General features: G+C 55.0%; 9 protein-coding genes across 9 annotated transcripts; 2 read left to right on the forward strand and 7 right to left on the reverse strand.

Moving 5' to 3' along the window:
• Window positions 1-324: 324 nt before the first annotated feature.
• D7B24_003754 (uncharacterized protein) lies at window positions 325-6672 on the reverse strand (the record flags this gene model as incomplete). Its single annotated transcript, XM_028637941.1, has 2 exons — window positions 325-837; window positions 949-6672. 2 exons carry the CDS (start codon window positions 6670-6672, stop codon window positions 325-327), a joined length of 6237 nt encoding a protein of 2078 aa, XP_028497092.1.
• Window positions 6673-7038: 366 nt separating this feature from the next.
• Window positions 7039-8005, forward strand: D7B24_003755 (uncharacterized protein; the record flags this gene model as incomplete). The annotated part of the gene is made up of 2 exons (XM_028637942.1): window positions 7039-7258; window positions 7317-8005. 2 exons carry the CDS (start codon window positions 7039-7041, stop codon window positions 8003-8005), a joined length of 909 nt encoding a protein of 302 aa, XP_028497093.1.
• Window positions 8006-8289: 284 nt separating this feature from the next.
• On the reverse strand, window positions 8290-8615 carry D7B24_003756 (uncharacterized protein; the record flags this gene model as incomplete). Its single annotated transcript, XM_028637943.1, has 2 exons — window positions 8290-8532; window positions 8586-8615. 2 exons carry the CDS (start codon window positions 8613-8615, stop codon window positions 8290-8292), a joined length of 273 nt encoding a protein of 90 aa, XP_028497094.1.
• A 2157-nt stretch (window positions 8616-10772) lies between these two features.
• On the reverse strand, window positions 10773-11664 carry D7B24_003757 (uncharacterized protein; the record flags this gene model as incomplete). Its single annotated transcript, XM_028637944.1, has 2 exons — window positions 10773-10779; window positions 10829-11664. The coding sequence occupies 2 exons, from the start codon at window positions 11662-11664 to the stop codon at window positions 10773-10775; spliced, it is 843 nt and encodes a 280-aa protein (XP_028497095.1).
• A 3-nt stretch (window positions 11665-11667) lies between these two features.
• Window positions 11668-12287, reverse strand: D7B24_003758 (uncharacterized protein; the record flags this gene model as incomplete). Its single annotated transcript, XM_028637945.1, has 3 exons — window positions 11668-11684; window positions 11747-11756; window positions 12081-12287. 3 exons carry the CDS (start codon window positions 12285-12287, stop codon window positions 11668-11670), a joined length of 234 nt encoding a protein of 77 aa, XP_028497096.1.
• A 588-nt stretch (window positions 12288-12875) lies between these two features.
• On the reverse strand, window positions 12876-14825 carry D7B24_003759 (uncharacterized protein; the record flags this gene model as incomplete). Its single annotated transcript, XM_028637946.1, has 1 exon — window positions 12876-14825. The coding sequence occupies one exon, from the start codon at window positions 14823-14825 to the stop codon at window positions 12876-12878; it is 1950 nt and encodes a 649-aa protein (XP_028497097.1).
• Window positions 14826-23675: 8850 nt separating this feature from the next.
• Window positions 23676-24564, forward strand: D7B24_003760 (uncharacterized protein; the record flags this gene model as incomplete). The annotated part of the gene is made up of 2 exons (XM_028637947.1): window positions 23676-24213; window positions 24296-24564. The coding sequence occupies 2 exons, from the start codon at window positions 23676-23678 to the stop codon at window positions 24562-24564; spliced, it is 807 nt and encodes a 268-aa protein (XP_028497098.1).
• Window positions 24565-24793: 229 nt separating this feature from the next.
• On the reverse strand, window positions 24794-25535 carry D7B24_003761 (uncharacterized protein; the record flags this gene model as incomplete). Its single annotated transcript, XM_028637948.1, has 3 exons — window positions 24794-24889; window positions 24943-25005; window positions 25059-25535. The coding sequence occupies 3 exons, from the start codon at window positions 25533-25535 to the stop codon at window positions 24794-24796; spliced, it is 636 nt and encodes a 211-aa protein (XP_028497099.1).
• A 687-nt stretch (window positions 25536-26222) lies between these two features.
• D7B24_003762 (uncharacterized protein) lies at window positions 26223-26865 on the reverse strand (the record flags this gene model as incomplete). Its single annotated transcript, XM_028637949.1, has 3 exons — window positions 26223-26285; window positions 26361-26528; window positions 26590-26865. The coding sequence occupies 3 exons, from the start codon at window positions 26863-26865 to the stop codon at window positions 26223-26225; spliced, it is 507 nt and encodes a 168-aa protein (XP_028497100.1).
• Window positions 26866-26872: the final 7 nt, after the last annotated feature.

Genomic DNA, 26872 nt, shown 5'->3' on the forward strand with positions numbered 1-26872 from the left:
GGCTGACACGGAGAGAGGGAGAGCGGGAGGGAGAGAGAAAACGACAACGGTTGGCCTCCTTTTCTCCCCGTCATCCGTTCGCCACTTTTGTTACTTCATTCCGAAATGGTGGTGGTGTCCTGCGCTGGCTCCCGATTTGGCCCTTTACGGAACTGGCTGCACGAAATCTCGGACGTATATTTTCATCGGACTGCTGGGCTCTAACCCTGTTCCTATCAATGGGTCACATCTTGCTGGTCGAGGGAGAACGTCACTCGTTTCCTCCATCACAACGTGCTAATATCAAACCGCCCACCGCCCCCACCTCGTTTCAAAGCCATAGCATCAGCCCCCAAAGTTCATCTTCAGCGCGATGGTAGGCTGGCCCCCGCTGCTGTCGCCGCCCGCGCCACCACTGCCCGCAGCGCCTCTGGCCTCGTTCGACGCGCGGCCGCCCGCCCGGATGACCTCCTCGAGAAACGCCCGCTGGGCCTCGCTCATGCCGCCCACGATAGCCCTGAACGTCGTCTGATCGGCGTGCGCCAGCTCCAGCAGCCGCGCGCCCGTGTCCTGGTACGCATCGTCACCCTCAGCCGAGGCCCGTGCCAGCAATGTCGGCAGCACGAGCGCCATCGCTGCCGTTGTGCGCTCGCGTTTGCCGACGGCGGCGATCGACGCGACGTACTGCGTCAGGGTTTGCGCCACGAGGGCGCGCGCCCGTTCTGGGTCTTCCGGGTCCGTGTTTGTCACAAAGGCAACCAGACGAGGCAGCAGGTATCGCGCAAGGCTTTGGTCAGCGGGCGTGGGGTTCGGCTGAAGGAACAGGGAGCGGATGCAGTTTGCAGCGATCTTTGCAGTCTATGAGAGTGGCGTGTTAGCGTGGCCCCAGTCTAGAGCTTCTACTTGGAGGGGTATCGTGCCACTTGGGCAGGGAAGAGGCAGAAAAGGGGTGCATAACACAAGACTTACCATGCGATCCGTTAGGCAGTCAACCAGCTCATCAAGATACCGAGCCACGAGCGGCTCGTTCGCCCCAAGGTGATTCGTCCCACCTGTAAAGAGGATTGTGATGGCAAGCAAGCAATTCTTCACGCAGGCGAGCGATGTCGACGCCTCACGTTTCTGTGCGTTGAGGTAGATTGATAGGAACCGACGCAGACACCCTTGGAGCTGCACATCCGTTGCGGACGCCTCGCCTTCGTTGACCGGCCTCCGCGAGCCGGACACGCTAGTGATGAAGCGCTTGAGTGTGGGTAGCGACTGTGCGACGATGACCTCTTGGCAGGATGGTGCTGCGAGAGTCGTGGCGAATATGTGGATGATACAGGCGTGGAGGTCCGTCTTGATGATGGAGGGGAACACTTCTGCAGCATCGACAAGCGCGTTGAGAGCCGACCTGATGAGCAGGATCGCCTCTTCCGTCATCTGGTGACGAATCGGCTGGTTCTCTCCGGTGAGATTTGGCAGCAGACCGGAGAGTACAAGCACAATGATGCGTGTCAGCTCAAACAGCTGCTCGATGTCGTCGGACAGGTTACCATCGTCGGCAGCATTCTTCTTGCGCGCAGAGGGGTGGGAAACGCAAAGTGCCCGGGCAATCTCTACGATGACGCCCTGCACGTCGAGACCCTCTGTCAGAACGAGACGATCCAGCAAGTCCATCGTCTCGGAAAAGATGGCGTCGCGGTAGATCGCATGTCCAGAGACGCTTGGATGCAGAATCTTCTTCAGAGCCCGGAGGATGGCCAAGTTTTGCTCTTGTGTCGCCAGCGAGTCAGTCTGTCCTGGGCGAGTAGCTAGAGCCTCAAACGCGATGCCAAAGAGAACGAAGAAGAAGGCGACGGGCTCATCGCGATAGTTAATGTCGGGTCCCTTGCCGCTGCCGTTGGTAGCAAGTCCGTCGACCTCCTTGCCATCTAGAGCATCGAACACGAATTCGCTATCTTGCTCGATGAGGCTCGCAATGGCATCCACGAGCTTGAGCCACGACTCCTGGTAGAACTTGAGAAGCGTCTCCCGGTTAAGGGCAGCATAGATGGTGTCAAGACTGCCAGAAAGTGAGGGGGGCCCAAGAGTCATGGAGATGTCGGGCTCGAATCGCAGCCTGGCGAATTCGCGAAGTGACTCGAGCCAAAGCGGAGTCAAGGTACCAATATGAGGCTTCAGGACCTCCAGAAGGTATTTCTGTTCCGAGCTGGCTACCTGGAGCTCTGCCCACGCTGAGAAGACGGACATTTTAACCATGACCTGAGCGTTAGAGCTGAGACCCTTAAGCTCGCCAATGCCAGCATTTTCGTTCTCCTTGGAGAAGTTCTCTAGCCCGGTCACCAGCGTCTTCAGGATTCGGCCCATGCGGTCGACATCAGTGACGATGCCAGTCGAGATAAAGCCGGCGCAGACATTGACAGCCTCGGCCGCCAGTTCAGGCGACGAGTCAACGGCAAATGCTGGTGTAAGTGCAGAGCTGATTTGAGCCTGGTACTGTTCGAGCAGCATAGCCTCCTCGAAATCCGGATCAGGCGATCGACCGAACATCTTAAGAACATCACCGATGATCTTGAGACCCCAAATGCGCAGCTCCACTACACTAGATGTCGAAGCAGAGAAAGCCATCTTGACAACATCAGCGATCCTGCCCTGAAGGGCGACCTGGGCGGCAGACTCTCCGTTCGTCGCGACATCCTTATTGATCAAGACGAACATATCGCCAATACAGCTGATGGCGAAAGTCGTTACTTGCCAACGGAGCGGTTCGACCTCTGATGCTGCCTTGGTGTCAGGATCATCCTTGGCCGCTCCGAGGGCAGCTGCGAAGCCAGCCACTTCTTCGTCCCTGAGGTCAGGCAGTCCGCCTGATTTTGCCTTGCTTGCGTCAGGGTCGGTCTTGGGCTTCGCCCGCGTCATCTTGAGAACGCCCTGAACGCGTTGCAGCCACGCCTCTGTCTTGGTCAAAGAGGTCTGTCGAAGCCAGTTGCGGAGAATGTTGCGGATGCCATCGTGTGTTGGGATTGTGTCAAGGACCAGCCATAGTTCATCCTCGAAACCCTTATCCGCTGCCTTGATCACGTCTTCTGGATCCCTCTTCATCATACTGTACAGTCCATCGACAGCAACGTCCCGCAGCGTGGCGAATTCAGAATTTAAATAGTGCTGAAGAAGCTTGACGTACTTTTCGAATTCCATGTAGCCAGGGGCGTAAAGGGACAAGTGTTCCAAGCAGCTAAGGCTCGCTCTCTGCACCTCGAGATCATCCTCGTTTTGGAACTGTCCCACCAAATCCAGGATGAGCCCTCTTGACTTGGTAGAGTCTTGCAGGTCCGGTCCCAGGACATTGATCAACGAGTCGACGCATCGTGCAAGTGCAGCAGTGGTCGACGTTTCCATCTCGAGATTCATGGTTACGGCTGATGAAGTTTCCGCATTGTGAGTGTCCGAGACGTACAGCTGCACAAGCATACCCAGCGTGCCCGGGACATAGGTGGAGAAGCTGAGACCGGCCGCATCTGCTGTCAACGCCAAAGCCTCCAGAGCCCAGAAGTGGACTATCGGGTGAGGGTCGCTGCAGAGCGACATGAGGACGCCGAGAACAGTCTTCAAGTGGTAGCCAGCCGCCATACCGCCGACCTGCTTCTGGATCGAACCCATAGCCATAGCACATCCTGCTCGGGCGCTGGGTTCTCGGTTCGCCACAATCGTGTCAACAAGATACTTGATCTCATGATTGGTAAAGGCATTACCGCAGGCATTGCAAAGCCTGGCAACAGCGGCGTAGCCGATACTTCGTACATACTGATCCCCATCTATGATGAAGTCGCGCAGCATCTCCTGGAGCAGCTTCTCCACAGCCAAGGTCGTGACATCACCAGAAGGTGCCTGTGTTTCCTTGGCGGCAACGCGGAGGGTTGAATGGATGGCAAGACACACATTAACATTGATGGCTGCCTTCCGACCGGGATCTCTCTGCAATGATCCAGCCGACATGAACGTCTTGATTTGCTCGAGAATGCTTTCTTGCACCTTAGCAGGAGTCAGGGGGAAAACGAAAGCAAACAGCTGGATGGCCATGTTGATAACTTCCGTCGCTGGTGGATCGGGGGCGCTGGAATCTGTGGTATTGTTTCCGATGTATAGAAGCGAGGCATCATGCTCAAGACTGCCACATATGGGAGATAGGAGAAGTCGGTCAATGGCCTCGTCTGGGGTGTTATCCTGATGAGCATAGCCTTCCTCGAGCGAGGACTCGTGTTGACCCGGCAGACGTCGAATGTTGAAGCCCGAGATCAAGCCTGTGAGGCCGAACCCAGAGTTGTCGCCGGCGTCCCAGACAGTCTCGAAATTTGCGGCTGCACTGGCGATAGAAGCGCTGATGGAGGAACTAGGCGCATAATTCTCGGGATCGGCAAACAGTGAGATAGCAAGAGTGAGGAGGTTCGACTGAATCAGAGCCTCGCTGCCCCCGGCTGGGCTGAGGTTCACCAGCTTAGCATAACACTGCAGAACGCGGCGCTGTACCATCATGTCCAAGTCTTGCAGCTGAAGAGCCGGCGTCAGCCTCTGAGCAACATCATCCGTCAGCTTCTTTGCTGGCAGAGATCGCAAGAATGCCGATGTGTTCTGAAGCATTGTCGCGATGCGTTTCGATACATCAACTGTGAGGAGGCGGCTGTTGAACTGCAAAAAGGCCAGAATGGAGCCGAGAGCGCACTCGCGAACATGAGTGAGGAAGGAGGCTTCCAGGAAGCTACGATGGGAGGTGTTGTCCTTAGACAGGGGCTTCGGCAGTGCATTCTTCCAGAGAAGAAGTAGTTGCGAGAGATGGATTTTGACAAAGTTGGGTCCCAGCGACATAAGACCGCCGATCATGATCCACGCCACTTGGATTTGCGTGCTAGAAACCCGAAGCTCTGACTGTCCACTGGACTTCAGTAGATTGGTCGCCATGGTAAGGACTCGACTGTTTATATCAACAGACCCGTACAACGGCCGCGAAGGGCTTGCGCTGAGCGTCGCAGCCAAGCCGTGTGCGTATCCTATACATCGACGAGGGGAGTTGCGCCCCGTTGTCAAAAGGGACAATTCGCGATTGATGCTGTTCATGCACACGGACAAACATGGCAGCAACTGTTGAGGGCAAGCAAGCACAAGCTCCTTCATGCATGCCGAGGCATGGACCTGGACTGAATAGCTGGGGTGTTGCAGGACGCCCAGGAGGCCGTCCCTGCAGGCTTCGGCGAAGCCGTTCGCTGCTGACCCGAGGCTCTTCACTAGCGACGCCACCACGCCCAGCGCAGTGATCAATGTGTGCTTTGAAGGTTCGGGCCGTTCGGGGAGCGCTTGAGGATAGTTCTTGATGATGTCGTTGGTGATGGCCTTGGCTGCAGCCATCTGACCTGACTCGCCGAGTATCTTTTTGCCAATGATGTCTTGCAGAATCGTGTTTGTGATGCGCCGCGAGACCAGGAGGCGGTACCTGTTGTTCGTGATGCTGGGGTGGCCAAGAATATCAACAGACAGGCTGTCGACAATCTTGAGGAAGTTTGTCTCGACCGTCTTCTCGCCTAGCTTCCTGAATAATTTGCCGAAGCATACTCCAATGGCAGCCCGCGCCCTGTTCGTTGTAGAGATTTTGGTGTAGTGTCCGGTCAGAATTTTCAGAATGTCCGCCAGCGACAGCGCCAAGGTCTGTCCTTTCCTTCCACCAGGCGCGGGGCTCTCCGATCGAGACGGAGGAAGATCGTCTTCGTCTTGCAGGTTGCTTGGGATGGTACTCTGGCGCTTGAGAGCCTTGGACTTGGGCTTCTTCTTGGCCACAGCCTCTGCGGCCCCTGTCTCGTTGTATGCGCGCAGCATGGCTTCGGCGAGGGTATCGGCGGCCGCATGCCGGACCTGCGTCGAAGGCGAGTCGATGACCTTGAAGATGACGGTCTGCAGCTTGTCAAAGTCGGTTGAGACCTCAAAGTATGGCGTGTACCGCACGAGCGCCCGGAGGCAGCGGCATGCTGACACGATGGCCAAGGCGCCCTTGTCGCTGGTCGCAAAGCTCCTAGCCTGTTTCCAGATGTCCCTGGCAATGCTTTCGTCCATACTGCCCTCGACCATCTTGACCACCTTCGCCAGAGATGCGAAGACGGCTGCCCTCAACCCAGCGTGGTTTGAGGAAAGCTTGAGGAGCTTCAGCATGGCGCTGCAGGCAATGGGGTGCAGGCCGATCGCACTGTCTCCTGCAGACGCGAAAACATCGCCGAGGCACACGACAGCCGCATGTTTGGCGCGCTGCGAGGATTCGGCCTTGCCCTTGCCTCCTTGTGTGATGCTGACGAGGTCGTTGATCGTCTCGAACAGCAGTTTGCGGTCTCCGTGGCCGAATATATGCGCAAGACACTTTCCGAGATTGTTCCTCACAACGCGGGTCGGCTGAGGGGTGGTCAAGTTGATGATCTGGAAGACTTCTTTCTTGAGGTAGAACTGCTGGGCGGTACAGTCATCGTTGGAGAGCGCGAGAACATGTTTGGTCAGGGCGGCGACCGAAGTCAGCAGGAATAGCTGTTGCTGGTCGGCGGGAAGAGATTGGAGTTTGGGGAGGTCGAGCTCTGGGTTGGCAGACACGGCAGCGGGAGCTACCGCGGGCGGTACTGGCGCCGCGGGGTCGCCATTGGATCCGCCATGAGGCCCCGAGGGCTCTGTTGACGACATGGGTAGAGCACAGAAGATGGTGTCGTCGTGATCTTGTTGGCCTAGGAAGATGGGCGTATATGACCCTGGAGGGTTGGTTGGGTGAGGTGTAGGTTAGGCTCCCGTCAACTCGAAGCTTGGAGTGCAGGTCCAGGCTAGGAGGTGTGGAGGGATGGAAATAGTGCAGTTAAAGGGGTTGTACAGCATGTCATCACCCTTGAACTGGACCTGCCAATCACCACTCACAGCCAGTCTTCAACATGTCCCACCCGCCATGTTCCACTTTATTTTCTGGCCAGACCCTCGACTCTAACCTTGGACTCGACTTCTAGCTCTTGAGCTTGTTGATCGTGACGAGGTTGATCTCTGGTCGACCATGTGTGCACGATGCGTCCGTTCTCCTCCTCCTCCTTGACCCGAAAACACTTAGGGTTCCTACCGAGCCCACCTCTCTGTCGCCAATGCCTCCGACAGTTTTCCACCACCCCGCCCCTAGCTTCAGGTCACAACAAATGGTCCAAGATCAAGCATCGCAAGGGTGCCGCTGATGTTCAAAAGACTGGCCTCCGCGCCGAATCGTCGCGCATGATTGCGCTACTCTCACGATGTCCGTCGTCCTCCCACTTTTCGCCAGCTTGTGCAGTTGCTTACAGGCACCATCATAGTGCACGGCGAAACCAGCCCTCAGGTCGGCGCCGCCCTCGCGACTGCCAAGAAGGCCGGTGTTCCGAAGCACATCCTCGAGGGCGCCGTGGCGCGAGGCCAGGGTCGCTCTGCCTCCGGAGCCAGCCTCGAGCCCCTGACCATCGAAATCATCATGTCCCCGGGCGTAGCATTGATCGTGGACTGCGAGACCGATAGCAAGGGCAGGAGTCTGCAGGATCTTATGTTGATTGCCAAGCGGCACAAGGGCCGCACAGGCTCGTCTGCGACGTTCCTGTTCACAAGGTTGGGGCGCGTAGTCTTTGAACCTAGAGACCCAGCAGCGCCGGCTGAGACGCCGGCGGTGACCGTCGACGATATCTTGGATGAAGCTATCGAAGCGGGCGCCGAGGATATTGAGACCGATGATGATGGAAACATCGTCATTTGGACGCAGCCGAACATGACCACGGCTGTGACGCAAGCACTGGGGCCCAGCTTCGGAGACCGCATTCTCAGTTCGGAGATCATCTGGGCAGCGAATGAAGATACCAAGGTGAAGGTCGACACAGAGCTCGACGCACAAGGCCTTGCCGACCTGCTGGCTGCCCTACAGGAGCAACCAGAGGTACAGGGCATCTACGCCAATGTTGCCCGGGGTTCCATCTCGGACGAAGATTGGCAGCGCATCGAGGATAACCTGGATATGTGACATGGCAAACTCCTAGTCGTACACTTGTATTCGTACATGTATACCCAGTCTTGTACAATATGTAGAACAATAGCCACTAAGGGCTCATGAGGAGCGACACCTGGCGGCCCAGTCTTGCCAGACAAAAGCCCCCGTCCTTTCCGAACGCCAGAATCAATACACACATGTCCCACCACGGATTGCTTCGAGCCCAATGGCCCATGCCATTCCCATCACGGCCATAGCGGAGTATTCCACCCTTCTCTGTGTTCCAGCTCGAGATGATCGAGTAGGCCTAGCGTGGTCTACGAGTCGTCCTGCTGTTGCTGCGACACACTCTCGCGCTCCTCCCTCTTCCGTCGCAGGTCCTCGAGGTACCGCTGTCGTTGCATCAAGCGCTTGTATTCTTCCTTGATCTCATCGCGCTCAAAGGGGATCTTATGTGAGTTCTCGGCCTTCGGCCAGTAGCCGGCCACGGCGAAGCGTTCGTCGAGGTTGGTGCCGAAGTAGTACATGATGCCAATAGGGAACATCAGGTACATGCCGAACTGATGTCGTCAGCCTGGGGGCCCATCAATATCAGAGCGATTAATCAAGTCACCTTAAAAACTTCAAGGTTGAGACCGCCCATTGTGATGAGGTTGACTGGTCGTGGCTGCGATGCTAGGTATGGTTGTCGAAGGTGGGATGACGGCTGGCCGGAGCGTGTGGGAAGAATTGCATGATGCTGGTTATTGGAATCTCAAGCCAATCATATTCTATGGAATGCGGCCCTTCAGTTCAGCCAATGGTCGGCCTCGAACTTCATCTTGGCTCCACTTTCAAGCTCAGTGCAAGCACTTCTCAGAATCACCAGCAACTCAACTCAGATCCTTTTCTCTGGAACGTCCGCAGCACAACGCCATTCTCCCGCAAGTCAGGTTGAGCTCCTTCAAAGTCTTCCCAGGCCATTTTGAAGGACTGGGTGTGTGATAAGCTCTTCTTGACTCACCATTCGCTTCTTTCACTTGATGAAGAAACAAGCCGGTCACTGTGATCTTGCACCAGGCACATTCGTCGACTCTCATGCCGGTGAGGCTAGATGCCAAGATAGACAACACCATCATGGCGCTTGAATCATATCAGCTCATTGCGCACGAGAATCCATTTTGAATAGCTTCGTAATCTTTCGTAACCTTCAATCACAACGGATACGCATTAAAACCCAACACCAATCAAATTTGGACTTTCCGTCATGTGTTCGGGACTTATATAAAATGTGCGACCCTGTGAAAGAAGTCCCAATACTTGTACACCGCCCGAGCTTTGTCATCAGGGCTGGGCGCCGGCGGTATCATAGCCGACGCTGCCGCTAGATGACATGGAAGGCATTCACCGTGCCTCACGAAGAATTCCCTCCCACGACCCGGCGCCTCATCACACGACGCGAGTGCAACCAACAGCTTGAGGTCCTTCAAACCCAGATTTGACCAAGTAATACAACGCAGTCTGGGCGATGAGTTCTGGTCGTTGTATGTGATCGGTCCTATGTCGACGCGCCAACCTTGCTGAACAGTGAACAGTTCCAAGGCTTCAGAGTTCATTGAAGAGCACTGATGTTGGTCACACCAGACACGTCTTGATCCTCTCAGCAAGTCGCAAGTGACTTGCCCAGGGCGCAGTATAATATAACCTCCGTCGGTGTCACAAGCTCGATAGAATAGGGACAGCATGCCTGGCCCCGCCAACTCGACAACTTCTTGCGTCACCGAGAACGTAGCTGCACACTCCTTGGGCCGTGACCGGTCAAGATTCTCAAGTCGCCCCCGCGATGCAGCGTTACTTGGCACCTTCCCGCTGGATCCGGATGAACTCAGTTCTGGATGACACGCTAGTGTGTGCACATCTGGACCCCGGAGCAGTTTGACAGTCTTTAGCGTCGAGGTAGTCCGTGTCAGATCGAGAATCATATCGTGGATTTTGGCGCATGCCCGTGGGTTGTTTCCAATCCTGTTGATGTGGTCAGGAATCACATGGATCTGTCGTGCTTTATCGGCGTGAGAAGCCAAGTCCACAGCCATCTCAGCAAACACACAAATTCCCTCGTGATGAATGGCTAGAATTGCTGGATCCTCTTCGAGTTTGAGAGAAAGAGATACTTGCGAACCGGTGAAGAGTTCCAGAACTTCAATTAGCCCCCCGTTCCAGTCGTAAAAGTATCCAGGGCCCGATACGGACGAGTGACTAAATCCTGAAAAGTGAATTTTGGACCGAAAACCATTTGAGCTGGCGTTCCGGTATATGTTCTGAAGTCCCTCTGAAGTCGGATTTAAGGGCGGCTCGGTATGAATTCTCAGCGAAGACATCGTGGACACCGTCATGACTATTGTGACCGCCAAGCGCGCTGAACAACGTTCGGATGATGTTGTGCTGGAAAGACCTCTGCATTCGCGGCACTTGCAATGGTATCGCAACATATCAAGATCTGTGTGTACCTGGCCGTAGGCAACCTTGAAAGTCGTAGCCGCAGCACCTTCCATGTGTTGACGGAGCTCTGGGCTGGAAAGCTCAGGGAAGGTTTGACTAACGGAATTGATGAACCCGCGCCCGTAACTGGCCTCATTGAAGTCAACATAATCCCCACGATCACAGTCGCCGACATCACGCTCACCCACCGCTAGAGCCAGTCTAACCCGCGCAATACTTCCAAGAAGAGAGCCGAGTAATTTGGAAGCTTTCATGAGTTTAAGGAAGATGTCCCCGAAGTTTAGGCTTAGCGCCAAGTCCCAGGGAACGCGGCTGCGTAGTTTCAAAGACTTCTGGTCGTCCAGAGCGATGATGTCTCTGATGTTCCCGATCACATACGATGTGCTTGATATGTCGATCATCGCAGTAGTTGTTTCGCTGCCATACTGGACGTGGACCTTTGCCGTAATAGGATCGATCGGACATTTCCCAATCGACGGAGCGAACAGAACCTTGCCATTTTCGTCCTCGACGTACGTGGTCAGGTCGAAAAGCCAGTGTGAGATGGCAGCGATGAAAGCACAGCTGGAACCCCCAACAACAGTGATACGGTTGTGTTTCTCAGTGGTGATGTCGAAGACACCACGAAGAGCTTTTGCAACGTCGGCAGGCTCAGAGCATCTTTGCACATTTGCTCCTGGTCTAGTAATGGGGAGGTAGAGATCCATCATGCGACGGTAAACTTCGGGGAACGGCGAGGCTGACAACACCCCACTGCACACCTTGACGAGGCTCCTGAATTGTTCAAGCGATGGCTTGTATTCTTCTGAAAACTCATACACATCCCACAGGGCAGAAAGAATCATCGCTGGCATGCCCCCTCGATGTACTTCGGCCAAACAAGCGCACAATGCGATGAGCTTGATGCCTGAAAGAGTCTCGGTCATGATGCGAAAGAGACTCCGATGGCCGAATCCAAAGTAGAGGAGGTTCGATGCAATACTTTGATACTTGAGCCTCTTAATGGCATCATCAAGTCTCTGAAGTCCACGTTCGGGTATCTCAAAGCGTGTGACAAGTTGCAACCCGGCCGCGTAAGTGAAGGGCTGGACTCCAGCTCCTTGGATCCGTGCCAGGATGTCGATGGTGAATTTTGGAACCGTGGTGCCAAAGGCGACCCAGTCGACAGAGCCTTGCTGGGCGAAGCCAACCTCTTGAGAGGGACCGGAGGCCATGATTCAATTGCGGTTGAAGTCTTTGATAGGCCGTCAGTGAGTGTTCCCTTGATGGTGACCATGACCAAGATCCTCGACATACTTGTTATGCACTTGAAAAAAAGAGGATTTGGCTTTGGCTATTCCGAGCAGTGATAAGAGGGGAGATGCTGAAGATGCGGAAAGCAGACGGTGGACGAGACCTGATGGAGGTGACGAAGGACGGGACCTCCTGTCAGATTATAAGAGCACCATGCTGAACCCTTCGGCCAGCGCCATGAAGTGCTGGTCTCCTCCTACTCGTCCGGAGCTCACGACTTCCTCACAACCACATAACAGAAGGAGGAGGGGCGAACTGCTTTCTCACAGGCGACAGCTCGCAGCCTGCTTCATGCATGGCCTTGGCCCAACCACCCAGTCCAATAGTTGATAGCCACATGCCGAGCTGTATGCAGTTCTTCGCCCGGGCTGTCTACGGGGTTCATCGTAGCCTGAATCACGGCCGGGGTGGCGGTTGTGTAACACTCCTTGATGGTGGTCGTAGATAAGAAGACACGAATGACGAAGATGGGCGCCTCGGACGTCGGTTGCCACTTTTGGGAGGCGGACTCTTGGTCAGCGGGCTGGAATGAGGTTCTCGGCATTGTAGAAATTTCGGGCGAACGAACCTATTATAAGGCAACCACGTTGGCCTACCTGTCCTTGTATCAGCAACCCTTGTCAAGAGCTGAGACGGCAGTATCTTAGCCAACAGGCTACAGTGCCGAAAAGAACGACAAATATCTGTAAAGCTCGTGAATCAATCCATAGTCAGACGACGCGCCCAGCTCCCTACAACAAATACGTTGAGGCAGTCACAAGATCCGAATGGGGGGCGGACCTGGAAGAAAATCAACTGCCGCAGTAGCAGCCGGTTGTGTCCAGAGATTACCTAGAAGAAATAGCTTTTCCTCCGCAACGCCTTGCTCCCTTTCCAGCTTTTGGAACAAGAAAAGCCTTAACAGCATGTGCACCTCGCCCAGCTACAACACCAGGTGATACCCCCCGGCCCTTGAGCCATGAAAAACCAAGACCACAAAGCGCCCAAGCCATGAACCGTCCCCGTTTTCCCGCCTCTAGGTAAAGATAAGGATGTTCCCGGACCTTTTAATCTTTTTACAGGCCGTCTTTTAATGGCAACCTCCCGTGGCCCAGGTAGTTGTACACATTATAAACACTCATAGGTGTTCGCATTATGGCTGTCGTTGTGCCGCCCGGCGCGCCGCCTGGGCGTCCTCCATCATCATTCGCTCCGTCAAACTCCGTGGCGTGCCTGAAAAAAGTGCCTGGCCGACGCTCGCCCGGTAGCTCGCCAGGTCACCTTCGTCTGTGCCGGTATCACCGTCAAGTCCGCCAATGAAGCTGTTGACGTCTCGAAGAGAGGCAGCTTGAGCATAGACCTGAGGATCCTTGACGACCGGCATCGAGACCGGCCGACCCCGGTAGGATCCTACTGAGCCTGACAATAGGTGCGCCGGCACTTGCGGCTCCGCTCGCTCCGCTCTTGGTGGGGGGATTCTGACCGCAGGTGATGTTGAGTAAATGACCGCAGGCCGATTTTTCGGAGTTCCACTTCCTTCATCCTCCTCTTCGACCTCCTCCGCTTCCTCTTCGTCTTCTGGTGGCGATGCCGGCCTGACTGACGCCTTAGAGGACGAGAGTCCCTCGAAATCAAAAATGCCTTCCTCCTCATTCTCCACCTGCGGATTGAGTGGCTTTTCCTGCCGTCGAGAAACTGTGGCATTCAGCGTTGATGTTACCGGCTGTGGCTTGGGAGAGATGGGCGGCGATGTCGTGGTACGGGTCGGAGACCTGGACGGTGGTGAGCGAATCGCCTTCTTATTGGCGAAAGATTTGGGTTTCGCCATGGCAAGGAAATCATCGTCCGATGAGTCGGAGTCGTCGCTGGCTCTCTCTTCCCTTTCTGGCGGCGGAGACTTGAGGAATTTCTTCGTACGCGGAACAGTGAGCTCGGCAGTATCCTTTGAGGAGTCCGGTATGCTTGCTTTTCTTGACGGCGAGTTGGCAAGCGAACTGCGGCTGGATGAAGGCGAGACCAAGTTGCGGGGTGAGCTCTTTTCAGAAGATGGTTCTGGCGAGTCAGCGTTAATGACTGTCCAGATTGTGTTGGCGTCCAGAGGAGTTCGGGACAGCGCACGCAATGCCTGTGACGATGAGACTTTTTTCGGGGGCGGTTCGTTATCTTCGTCGGGGCCCAGTATGGCTTCGGCACTCATTGAGTCATCCTCCGGAGACGATTCAGGCTCAGGTGGGGGCACGTTGGAGGAGTGCAGCGAATGCGACAGAACCAGAGATACTTCGGATGTGCGGGGTGAAGATGTCGGCAAGACCTCGCCTCCCTCAAACTCAAAGCGCACTCTTCGAGGACTCGGAGGAGGTTTGGAACCGCCGGTCGAAGATCGTCTCAGTGCGCTGCGGCGCACCTTGTGCTCGCCAGACTCGGACGCGCCCGAAGACGTGGTGTCATTCGTTCCTTTCCGTTCATGGTGAGGTCGAGTTGGCATCAACGAAGTTTGCGAATCGAGCGGTCGTTGTGTCTCGAGCTTGCTATCCTTCCTACTCGTAGGCCCCATGGTCGCGGCTTCGTCGGAAGTGGCTGAGGCTGTCGTGAGAGGTGTGGACGGCATCGATGGCTTGGGGGACGCCTCCGTGCTTTTGCTGAGCAGGGGGAGGAAGTTCGGTGTGAAGACACCCTGGAGGTGGACGTCGCGCTCGTCAGACGGGCTCGCCAAGAGGTGATTTGGTGAGGCAGGCTTATTCCCGATCGTGCTATCGTCCTCTGTATGATCGGGTAGTGGAGGTGAAAGCTCTGTCGTTTGGGCAGCTATGTTGGATTTTGCGTCTAGGTCGGCAGTGGTGGCGTCGGCGGCAATAGGACCGACGGAAGGCAACGAAACGAGATCGGCAAGTTCCAGCTCGGAACCCAAGGCGGGATACTGCGACAATGAAGCAGCGAGACCGTGGCGGACTTGGGTGGAGAGTTCTTCAGGAATGTTTTCTAGCAGGTCGCGCGAGTACCTCGTGAATTCGGCAGCCATGTCTAGGCGATAGGCGGCGACTTTGTGATCGAGCTGGGCAAGCTTCTGCTGCAGGTCCCCGATGAGCGTCGTCGCATCGTCCATGTTGCCAAAAGGGTGAAAGAAAGTAGGAACTCGAGAGACGCAGAGGGCGAGGGCGTGGACGTAGACTGGCACGGCAGAGCTAGGAGGCGGTGGGAGGGGGGGTTGCCAATGAGCCTAGCGTGCTCATGACGCAACGGCGGGATCGGTCGCTGGTCGCGATGCAGGATGTTTGCGTGGGACGTGGGATAGGTGTGGCAGTGGGTGTGGCAGTCACAATCGTGGGTGCAGTCCAGATGCCCTGCAAGGTGATCCACGGGTCAGATCAGCAGGTGACAGGCCGAGGGTTGTGGTGCCGTGCTGCGCTGCGCTGGGTATGGGGGGCAATTGGATTCGAGCGTTTGCTTGGGTGGTAGCTTGAATGGGGGTCTTCTTTTGCTCGGTGTTTCGGTTGGTGGCTCGATCAGGTCGGAGCGAGGTGCATTGGATGGACGGGACGGGGACGTCAGGGTGTAAGTGGGTGTGTTCGGAAGAGCGTCGTGTGGGTGCAGTGACTGTAGTGAATTTGTGGGCGTGTGTGACGGTTGCGGCAAAGATGGCGTTGATCGATCCGGATGATTGTGTTGGTGGTGGATGGAGGTGCCGATGCAAAACCTGAAGCGGGCAAGTTGAGACAGGTGAGCAAATGCAGATGGAAGAAAATTGAATGCTCTGCTGGGTTTTGCCCTGCCTGTCGGCGCCTGCCTTCCTCCCTGGGTAACTAGTGAGTTTTGGTACCGACCTACCTACCTGGTGAGGTAGGTAGGTGCCTAACAGAGGAGTGAGTACAAGGGCCTTTGGGCAGGCACGAACAAACTCAGCACATCCCCCTGGGCGGCTCGCTCCCTTCTACGCAAGTTGGGCCCGGTTTGAGGGAATGGGCGACGGCCGACCAGGGCGAGGCGGGGACCGCGAGCGGTGGAGCCCCTACAGCGGTCTTCCAGGGCCTAGAACAGCAGTTGCCCCTCTATAACCCACCCCTGTGCAGCCCTCCATGCCCCGTCACTGGCACCTCCGGTACCCACAGCCTGGGACTGCACCTGGCAGGCAGCCCGGCCATGCCTTGTCTGGCCCAGGGCCTGCATCCACCACCACAGTGCCAAGGCGATACCTACGGCCGATCACTTTCCAGTGTATCTCTGCCCTTGTTCCTGCCAGGCAGCGAGGGAGCCAGGGAGCCAGGGAGCCGGAGAGGGCTGGGTTCTCGGCTGAGCCACGGACCACAACTGGTGCCATGCCCTAAATCGAGCTAGCGTGCTCGTCGCTCTTGCGCCAGCTCGGCCCAGTCAAAGCTCAGCCACAGCAACGTTTAGTGCAATATACCTTACATATGCACAACAGATTGTTGGAAAACGGTATGTACTGATGTCAATTCCCGTTTTGAGGTGCATGCCAACCCGGCCGCGTGGTACGTGCAGGGACTACTTCGTAACCATCACAGTGAAATGAATCGTCTTTCCGGGTTCGGATTTTGGCTATCTTTTCTGGTAGTTTGCCTCTATCTAACTTGTTTGTGATGATGTCTACCGGATAAACACACAAGTAACCTCCAGGGCTGCCTCCTACAGAGGTCGAGACATCAGTGAGGGTAAGCATTCTGGCCATGTATGCTGTCTGCCTCATCGCTCCTTTCCCAGCACATGATCTGGTAATAGCGATGCTCTACTGTAGTTCCCCAGGTGCTGCCCGATATTGTCTTTTGACGACACGAATTCGAGCCATCATGCTGCGTCGCCGTCACAACACCAGCCTGGGAGCCCGCAAAACGGGTATTTGCGTTCCAGATATTGGCCTGGCAGGGTGAATCTTCTAAAGATATCTGCCGGACTCGCATGGTTTTCAAGCAGGGTAGCATAATGCCGAACCGCACGGAACAAACTGTTTTACTCAGGTTCTACGTCTCGGTGAGATCGCCGGGCGCAAGAGGCGTCTGGTCAAGTTAGCCGGCTCGTCCAGGTGCACCATTTTCAGGCAAGGTAGCTACATCATCGAAGACTCTCGTTCTCGAAATTTTGATGCGCTCGCTGTAATTTTCTCAGATCTACTACTTCCTTGACAAGCTTCTTTTTAGGCGAGTAAGCACTTCTTCCAAAGCACCCAGATTGCCCGCTGGCAGAGCTATTTGATCAAGGAACCATTGGTGCGGGAGCAAGGAAATACTGACAGTGGGCAGTTGTCTCTAGGATCGTCTTGGCAACACGCAATTGCGGTGTTGAGCCCCGACATCGCGTCAAGATGCGATCCTTTCGTCGGGGTGCCAGGGGAGTGCCGCCGAAGCGGTTCACCCTAGCACTCCAGGGCTCGGGCCGTGGAGACGCCCGAATGCTGCGGGCGACATGCGTTGTCTGCATCTTCAGTCGAGCTCCTAAGAGCCTTCTGGGATTTCCTGACTCTCTGCTCGGTTACCTGCCATACCTTGAGCGTTGTGTCGAGAGATCAAGGCCTCAAAGTCGAATACGCCAATCCGTCCGAGGATTCGGTGCTGATGCAACGAGGCTTCCGCCGATGGCCTCGATGCCTCTCGGACGTCTGTCAGCAGCACTTCAACCCTCAACAAAGTTTCTTTGGTTTCCCGCAGAGTAGATTGGGAGCGTTGAACGGCCTCGAGAATTTTGGCTTGAGTATTCTTCTCGGGCGGCGAAGACGGAGGGTTGGGGGACGGTTTCGAGGTTTTGTCTCTGAGAGACATGAGCAACTGGTATATGGTTCTAAGCCCATGACATATTACCAGGACAATGATGCAGCCGGCAGCGACCGCGTGAATATCGACGTTGGGCGTCATCTCGGGATGTGCAACAAAGTACGTCTGGGGCTTGAAGAAACAAACAGAAGACAGAACAAAGTTGACACAAGAAGACGGATATGATGCTGCTCTGGACGCTGCAATAGCGGCAGCTGCGTCGGCGACGCTGCTTCCTCCTCTCCTTGAGAGGCTAACGGAGAAGTTGCCATGGATGGCAGAAGTCCAGTACAGTCAGTCTCGACTCGGAGATACTCCCAACAGCGGAAACGGGCTGTACTATCCCTTTGTATCAGCAAGAAACAGAATCATGGCGTACACAGCTTGCCAGGAAAGAGCAAATGGGTAGCCGGTGCTAGCCAACTCCTTGAACGATGCAGGATCAACCCATGTGAAGACAAGTCTGTCTCGCGCTTGCTCATTTTACATCTGAGCAGGTGCTTGGGACCTGTGCAACCGCTTCTTGCCACATGTCTCTGATTGTCCCTTGCCTGTACTTTCGCCAGATGGCGTCTGCCTGGTCCCGAGGCACTTGCGAGTCGCGATCTACAAGAAGAAGCCACGCGGGGTCGAGATGACTCGAGATATCACCCAGAAGATGATATGTCTGGACAGTGACTGTGACTCGTTTGATGCCGTAGACCTTGTATTCGATGTTCCAATCCGTCAAACACACTTTGCAGCCTTTCGTTGTCCGAATTGCTGCTGTTCCAGACGGAGAGTGGAGAGGACCTGGGAAGGTAATTGCCACTTCCTTCTTATACCACCGTCTCGGTGGACATCGTTCGAAAACGAAAACATGTTCACACAATTGGTGGCGTGCCTCATCCAGATCGTTTCGCACCAAATCATTCCAATCTTTCCCCTGAATCTGGTGGGTAGCCTGGAGGAGGAGCTGGTTGTTGATGAACCTGGCTTCTAACGTGACGCGCCATCTCGGAGGCGAGAGGCTGAGGGATGTGCTGGATTTGGACGGATATCCATCCTTCCAACAGAGTTCTCTCGGAGCGATACCGATTGGCGATCCAAGTCGATGATTATTCGCGAGGAGGCGGGCAATCTGATAACTAAGAGCTCGATGATCCCGGGTCCAAGAGTATAGAGGTAAGAACCTTCCTGTGTAGCATTCAGCCCGAGGGGTGTCTTGGTTGATGTGCGCTCCGAAGGCTGTGGTGAACTTATGGAGTATGGTGCAGTGAGAACAGAAGCTGTACTTCTGGCCTACATCGCGTTCGATGCGTTCGAGCAGGTCTTGCTTCTGCTGCCTGCAGAGTGTCTGTGGGAGAGGAAAGATGTTGAGAAGCGTTTTGCAGCAAAGAGAGAATGCTAGGACATCCTCTGGTGCAAGCATGCTACCCACGATGAGCACTAATTCAACTGGGAGTCCGATGGAGGTTGACACTGGGCGGCCAATCTCCTTTTGGAGGTCGTTCTTGTTACGTGCGCCTGCTCGTCGGCGGAACTTGTCGCGAATGAAGCGAAATATGGTTGCCATCCTATGGATGTCTGCAAAGAAATCGGATGGTCTCAATTTCGATAGCAGAAGGGGGTCACCAACCAAACTTAAGAATGGCGATGCCTGTGGCTTGAGGTGTATGCGAATGTCTGGTACGGGAGTTAAGATCCAACAGAAGTGACTGGGCTTCTTCTTCGTATAGAGTTTGCCAGAGGCTCTCAGGATCGATTCCAACCCTAGCATGACAGCACGGCCAACTTCTTATATATCAGTGCAGGCTATCGGAGACAGATCCTTTGCTTGACTACCCTGATGGGTGCCGCCACCGACGGAAGGGTTGGCGTCTAGGTGATGACTCCTAGGACCTTCAACGATTCAGGAGGATTCCTACGGTTGCGACCAGGAAAATATGGATCCGTCAAATCATCCAAGGTCGACCCTGAGTACCGGAACAGAGTTTACACTTAGAGTACAAAATCACGATGGCACAGGGAGGGTACCGAAATGGCTCAGAGAGGTTGTCTTCATCGCGGTAATCATCCCTGCGGTTTGGGTTCAAAGGAGGTTTGGTCCAGGGTCATCGATGGGCTAAGAGGAAGCAGAGTCGCCCGCGAAACACGAATCTGTGAGAGCATCGAGTTGCAAGAAATACGCTATCTGTCGCCGGGCGGGGGAGTTTCGCTCGCCCGAGATTTGAGCTCCTTCTGGGGATGAGCTGAATTGAGTGAAGCAATGTCACTCACATCAGAAATTGGATGCCGCAAGGGCCAAACAATCTGGGTATGCTTGACAACCAACCTCGTGCGAATCTCAAGGTGACTAGAGTGGTCAACAGGGGACAGTTATCAAACCCACCGCTAAAAGAACACGGCTGCAATGCATGCTGGCTTGACGGTGATGTTTGTGCGTGGCGGCATGGTTGGGGATGCTCAGCCACAAGCCTTATTAGGTGAGCTTATGTTCAAAGTGTTGGGGGTCAAGGGTCTGAGAAAGGTGTAGTTTTTTTAGGAAGCTATTCTGCAGGCAGGAGGGTGCCTGGAACTAAGCTATGGGAGCTGCCAAGGCACAGGCCACCTGGCAACAGGTGAATGGCACTGAGTGAATGCCCTGGAAGCCCCAGGTGAATACCGCCAACACAAAGCAGCGAGGCTTTGGTAACCAGGCAATCCAGATGGGGCCTAGTGCAACCTGACTCGGCGGTTTTAGGAGTGCCATCCTTCCATCCAGCGTTCCGTCGCCCTTCGAAAGTAGGGCCAAATCATCCCACCCAACCCATCACAGTGGCTACCTTGTTGCCTTTTTGAACATGGTCCTTTTGCTTCAATCACATGTGGCGGCCGTTTCCGACATCCACATTTGACAATTCCTCGTAACTAGCGTCTATTGAAAGCTGTCCTCAAACCTTGCGCAACCTTGTGCGTCCCAGTACAAAACGCCTCGACGGTGTCCCCGGCCGACACACAGTCCATCAATTTTCTGGCTCTGGCGCCTACGTCGTCCCTCCCCACATCGCGACAAGATACGAGGCCGGCTGCTCGAACATCCAGCTACTGGGCCTATAGAGAGTCAGATAGCTGGGACTCTCCTGCTGATCAGCTCGCCACTGCCACGATATCACCTTGTTGTGAAGATCATGAATTCTTGGGCATCCACAGATTGCCGTGGCACGCCCGGGGGTTGAATTCAAATTACCGCAGCGAGAGCCGTGCTCCCATGGGACGAACAGCCTTGGTCCTGATGCGCCAATACTGACCGAGGATATGCAACGCGCACCGCCACCCTTTGCAACCCACGGCCATCACAGGCGATGTCCGAAGGAGGGGCCGCATCAACCGGGTTCGGTGGCTAGGTGGGGGTACGACCGGTAGTCGTTGTCTCCACCCGGAAGGGTCGATGGATCCCACCTCGGAGCTGCAGCGTGGGGGTTGAGCTTAACGCTGGACAACTTGGCTCGGCCGAATCGCGACCTGCCCGGGTATCAAGCGATTTTTGTTGTGTCGATGTAGCAGTATGGTTACACCTCCTAAATATGCTACTAAATGCACTGAATGAGAATATGAATTCCTCATCTGATGGAGTCTTGCAAATATTGTGCCAAGAAATATGCCAATCTGCGTCTGGAACAAACACTCCTAGTGATCACCAACGTCGCAACGAGGCAACGCATATCACCCGGGGGGCGTAGGAGGGAACTTTGACATTATAAGCAAACCGCTGCGTGTTGCCCTATCAAACGATGAACAATTTGCTGACTGTTCAGCTGATTCCTGTCGCGCCGCTCACCCGGTTGAACAAGACGTTTTTGTCCACAAGTGTCAGGACCCCTGCGGAGCCACCAAGGGCCTGCCAAGCTAGGGGAGCTGGCCAGGGGCTAAGGGTCACGAGAGAACGTATATATAGGCTGCAGAGGGCCCCCCAAGCTGCGGAGGGCCAGTATTTAGATGTATTCCTATCCCATACCCATATTCTAACTACCTGCGGACCCTGTGGAGGACCCCTTCACTCTGCTCTAAATAACGCTCTGACAACAAGTCACGTCCAAAACATAGATCTTGCGGCGCTCTCTCCGCAGGCTTGTCGAAGAATATCCATGGTTGCTGTATTGAAGCAGCCCATGACGGCAACTTGAAGACTGTTGTTGATCAATCAGCTGAGGGTATCCTACGAACCACTGGGCCCTTGCCGGCGCCATTCATACCACAATTCACGACCTCTGCATCCATCGCAGAAATTGAGTATCCCAACGGTGACTGGACAGCATGGTCACAGGTCATTGCAGACCATCTGATCAAGTAAGTCTGCATCACTGAAATAACACGTATAATATGCGAGTCGTCAGCCAAACGAAGGAGTCCGGACCCAATCGTTGCACCTTGCAGGGATCTAGTCCTTCTACCCGGCATCCTTTTTCTTCTTCTACCAATGTCATGTATAAACCTTACTACATTGGCTTAGTTCTCTGGCTGGGGGGTATAGCGCGACCTATGGGGTCTTCCAACTATGCTACACCTGCCCAAAGCTCAGTCCTCATAGGTTAGCTCGCTGCAAGTCTCCCTCTGCTTCGCTTTGTGCACCATCTCTGAGCGTCTATCTGATGCCGAGTATGACCGTCACACCCTCTTCGTTGGATCACTGCTTGCCGTTCTCGGCAGCTTCATGACGAGCCTCGCAGAGCCTGTGCGCCGGCTTAGGTCTCGGCTTGATGTTCACGCCATTGGTGGCTATCATAAGCTCCTACTTCAGAAGAAAGAGGTCGTGGCCCTGGGCAATAAATTAACGGCTCTGCACGAATCGCCATCGGCTTCGACCCCATCACATACATCAATCTTCTACTAATACAAACGCTACAGGGAGGCCCGTGCGCCCACTTGTTGGATGGCTAGCGGACACGCGGATCCGGCCGCTCAACATGTTTGTCGTCGGCCAGGTCTGCGTCGGCGGTATGCTTTATGCCTGAATAAGCGTCCACGACCGAGCCGGCATGTACGCCTTCTCCGTTGTATACAGCCTCATTATTGGCGCTTCGCAGGGCGTTTTCGACGGATCACTGGCGATCCCGACGAAAGATCCAAGTAAGATGGGGACCCGATTCGGCATGGTGTGCACGTTGTTGGGCTTTGCACCTTTAGCAGGGCCGCCTACCGCTGGTGCGATCATTGATCACTTCTGGAGAGAGTATCTGTTGGCTCAGATCTGGGGTGGGACAGACATATTTCTAGCTACAATCATAGTCATAACGGCCAGGTGGTGGGTGACTGGGTGCAAACTGATCGTCAAAGCTTGGTGTTGCCTTCGTCGTACGTCGAGGGCATAGGGCCAGACAATGCATGGAAGCGTACTCTGCAGAATTCGCTCTGTGATCAAATAAATAAAGTCATTTTTGTTTCTTTTCAACTTTGAAACACAACTAGCGGGTTTCGATAGTGGTGGTAACAGTGGGGGACTGGGTGGCATCGTGATTTGATCTAGCCCCCGCCATGGCGGTTCGTCATGAACACTGCTGTGAGGGGGAGAAAACAAGAAGACAGTGCCAAACAAAAAGATATTGAAACCGAATGCTATGTGATATGTTCACGACAGGATCCTCGCCGCATAAAAGGTTGCGAAGTCGTGGTTTTATCCCAGGCAGCATCATGATCGTTTCGTTCCTGGTGATCAGGGGCTTGAGCAGGTATTGTACAGCATGATATTTGTCATGAGATAAGTACGCTGTCGACTTCCTAGAAAGTAATCAAAGGGTTGGTGGGCTCTCTATAGGCATGGATATTCCTGAAGGTGATATAAGGCGAAGATGGAGTGATTGGCATGGCAGGTCTCCCAAGGCAAGGAGCCTGACTTGTGAGAGGGGTGCAGAAGGTGAGGTCTCATGTTACCTTAGTAAGCGTGGACCTACCCCTGTTCATGCGCCAAACGTCCCGACGCTTGGCGCTAGGTACCTGAGTATGGCGGGTGGGCAGCCTCCACGATCGGTCGAGGTTGTTCAACGAGCCGAAACTGGAGCTTCGATCTGAAATTCCCTTCCCTTCAGTCTACCAACCTTGGCATTTCCGTATTCCCGCCTTGTCAATACAGTCAGCTCTCAACGCCACAGCTAGCGATCGTATAGACAACACCCTGAACACGACACGAGACCAAAGTGGACAGCAGAAGCCTACGAACCACCCCCAAAGCCACCATCATGTCAACAATAACCCCCGAAGCACTGGAATCGGGCCAGTCGCCCGTCATTCCCCTCTCCTTCAATGCGAATCAACCAAGTACGATTCGACTCTACCCACTCAGCAACTACACCTTTGGCGTCAAGGAGACGCAGCCAGAGGAGGACCCGTCGGTCCTCGCCCGCCTCAAGCGCCTCGAGGAGCATTACACCCAATATGGCATGCGCCGCACCTGCGAGGGCATCCTCGTTTGCCACGAACACAACCACCCCCACATTCTCATGTTGCAGATTGCGAACGCCTTCTTCAAGCTCCCCGGCGACTATCTGCGCCCCGAAGACGACGAGAGCGAAGGCTTCAAAGCGCGCCTGGACGAGCGCCTCGCCCCTGTCGGCCGCATCGGCGAAGGCGAGGAAAAGGGCGACTGGCAGCTCGGCGACTGTCTCGCACAGTGGTGGCGACCAAACTTCGAGACGTTCATGTACCCCTTCATCCCGGCACACGTCACGAGGCCGAAAGAGTGCAAGAAGCTGTACTTTATCCAGCTACCCAAGAGCAGTATGTGCCCTCTCCCGTGTGACCCTTGAGTTCGACACCATGCATCGAGTTCGGTTCGCTGACTGTTTCTCTCCCTTTGTAGAAGTCCTCAGCGTTCCCAAGAATATGAAGCTTCTTGCCGTTCCTCTCTTCGAGCTCTACGATAATACGGCACGCTACGGCCCGCAGCTGTCCGCGATCCCCCATCTCCTCAGCAGATACAACTTTGAGTTCGTCGACGAAGACGGAAAGGTCGTTGCCATGACTCCCGGCACCGGTCCCCCGGATGGCTATGTCCCGACAACCAAGGTGCTGGCGGGCGACGACACAGAGATGGCAGAAGAGGTGAAGGAGGAGAACGGCACAAGCTAGAAGAACAGTTTCAATAGGCAGAACGGCAACGGTTGAGGCGACTGGAATCAGGCGTTTGGCGTGGAATATATCTGAGTGCACAAAAGCATAGCAGGACGTGCAATACCCCTGGGCTACCTGGGGAATACAAATTTTCATCCCCGCTTCATGGCGCCCTTCGCTACGGTGAAAGATCCAGACCGGTTTGGACTTCTTTCACACTACTCGCCACCTTACAACACCCATTGCTTTACGCCTTCTGGCCCTGGATTGTCGCCATGAGCCTCCGCTGGTGCTTCGAGGCGCGGAACTCGAGATACCAGATGCCCTGCCATGTGCCGGTTGCCTACGATAAGCGTCAGTCTACAAGTAGTCGAATTTTCCGTGCACGTCACTCACAAGCTTGCCGTCCTTGATGGGGATGGTCACGCTCGCACCGATCAGCGCACTCTTGATGTGGGCCTGCGACAAGTCAGCAAAGTCCTTCAAAAAGATCTCCCAGACCAGAGACTCACCGGCATGTCGTCCGGGCCCTCGTCGTCGTGGCGATACAGCGCCTCGCCCTTGGGCCCCGCCTCGGGCGCGATGCGGTCCAGCGCATCGCTCATGTCGGCCCGGACGTCGCTGTCCCAGTTCTCATTAAGGCTGAGGGCGCAGCTTGTGTGTTGCACGAACAGGTGCAGGATGCCGACCTTGAAGTCTTTGATCTCGGGCACCGCCTTGAGGACGTCGTCCGTGATGAGATAGGACCCGCGCGACTTGGCGGGGAGGGAGAACTGCTTCTGCGCCCAAGCGGTGGCCATGGTGGGCGTGGATGGCGGGGTATGACGTGCTGCGCTGGGAATACGCGAGTCTGGCGACAGGATGCCGAGGAACGTGAACGGGAAAGTCCAGAGGTAGTGAAACCAGCCAGGGACAAGACAGACAAGGAACAGCACGAAGAGAAGAAATGTTGTTTTCGAGATCTGGTGGTTGTCGATTGAGGAGCGCATATTTGGTGTTGAGCTAGAATGATGTAAGAATTGAAAGGTGGGGCATCTTGAATATCAGAACAACGTCCCATGCATTGCGTTGCACAGTCATCGGAGTTCGACGGGCCAGATAACTCAAGGAATTCAAGGGTAGTCCACTTTCATAAGATGGAAAAAACAGGTTCGTCATGCAAGCTATCATGCTCTGGCGCACAGGTGGAATGCTTGTACCATCGCACATAACCTAATCACACGACCGTCTTCAACGTCACTGATCCGGCAGCTTCAGACACTGTGACGCATCTTGGTCGACCGGGGTTCTCAGAGCACCTGTAAACTTGCCCATCATGCTTCGACAGACGTTCAGATCAGCTGTAGACGTCCCCTCCATATGCTACAAGCTTGGTGCGAAAGCTTCACCGGGGTCTACTCGGTTCAAGCTTTCCATATTCCCGAGCGTCCAGCTAATCTGTGTTGAGAGAGGATTGCTTGAACAGATGGAAGTTCCGACATTCATCTACATCGTAGCAGACTGACCAAGTCGTAACCACTGGCTGGTTCGGACTTGACAACGTAGGGGTTGGCAGTGGACGATTGAAACCATAACTTTGATTTATGTACACAATTGCAACACGATTCTATCGCAACCACTCCTCTGACCAACCAAATCTCTAATTGGACTCCAGTCCCACGTGCCGCACGCTTCTTTCATGCGAGGGGGTAGGCGGTTTCGGGAAGAGACTCGAGGTGCTTGCGGTTGTGCTCATTGGCCTAGGCATATCGTCAGCAATCAGAATCACAGTAGGCCACCGGGCTACGTCGCGGCAGGGAAATGGAAAGGCTCACATATGGCAAGCCGCAGTAGGTGCACGAGGCAATCTCAGGCTTGTCGGTGTTGATGAACACCCGCGGGTGGCCAGCGGGGCCGCCGCCACCATCGCACGCGACAATGCGGCTGTGCGTCCACCTCACGGGCTCCTCGTGAATAAAGGACATGGCGGACTCGGGTTGAGGCTGGTGCACAACGTCAGTACGTCGTGTATGTGACAATGGATCGTGTCGAGCCGTGTTTTACCTGGAGGTCAAAGTTGGACTGTTCGAACCTTGGGCCGGTCATGGCCTCGGCCCTGGGCTTCTGGCTGCGGGACCAGATACCAACACGGTTGGGCGCCTGCTGGACGTCCCTGGGGACAGCATTGTCGGCTGTCTGAGGGGTGCTGGCCTCGTTCTTCTCGGTGACAGAGACGGTCTCGGTTGTTCGGGCCGTAGCGGAAACGGAGAAGGGGCGGTATAGGGTGCGCAGCTGGCGCGAGAGCTGGGTGGTCGCCCGCCTGGAAGCCGGGAGGAGCATTGCGTCA

Source organism: Verticillium nonalfalfae (genome assembly GCF_003724135.2).
Source record: "Verticillium nonalfalfae strain VnAa140/NRRL 66861 chromosome Unknown scaffold_21, whole genome shotgun sequence".
Lineage (NCBI taxonomy): Eukaryota > Fungi > Ascomycota > Sordariomycetes > Glomerellales > Plectosphaerellaceae > Verticillium > Verticillium nonalfalfae.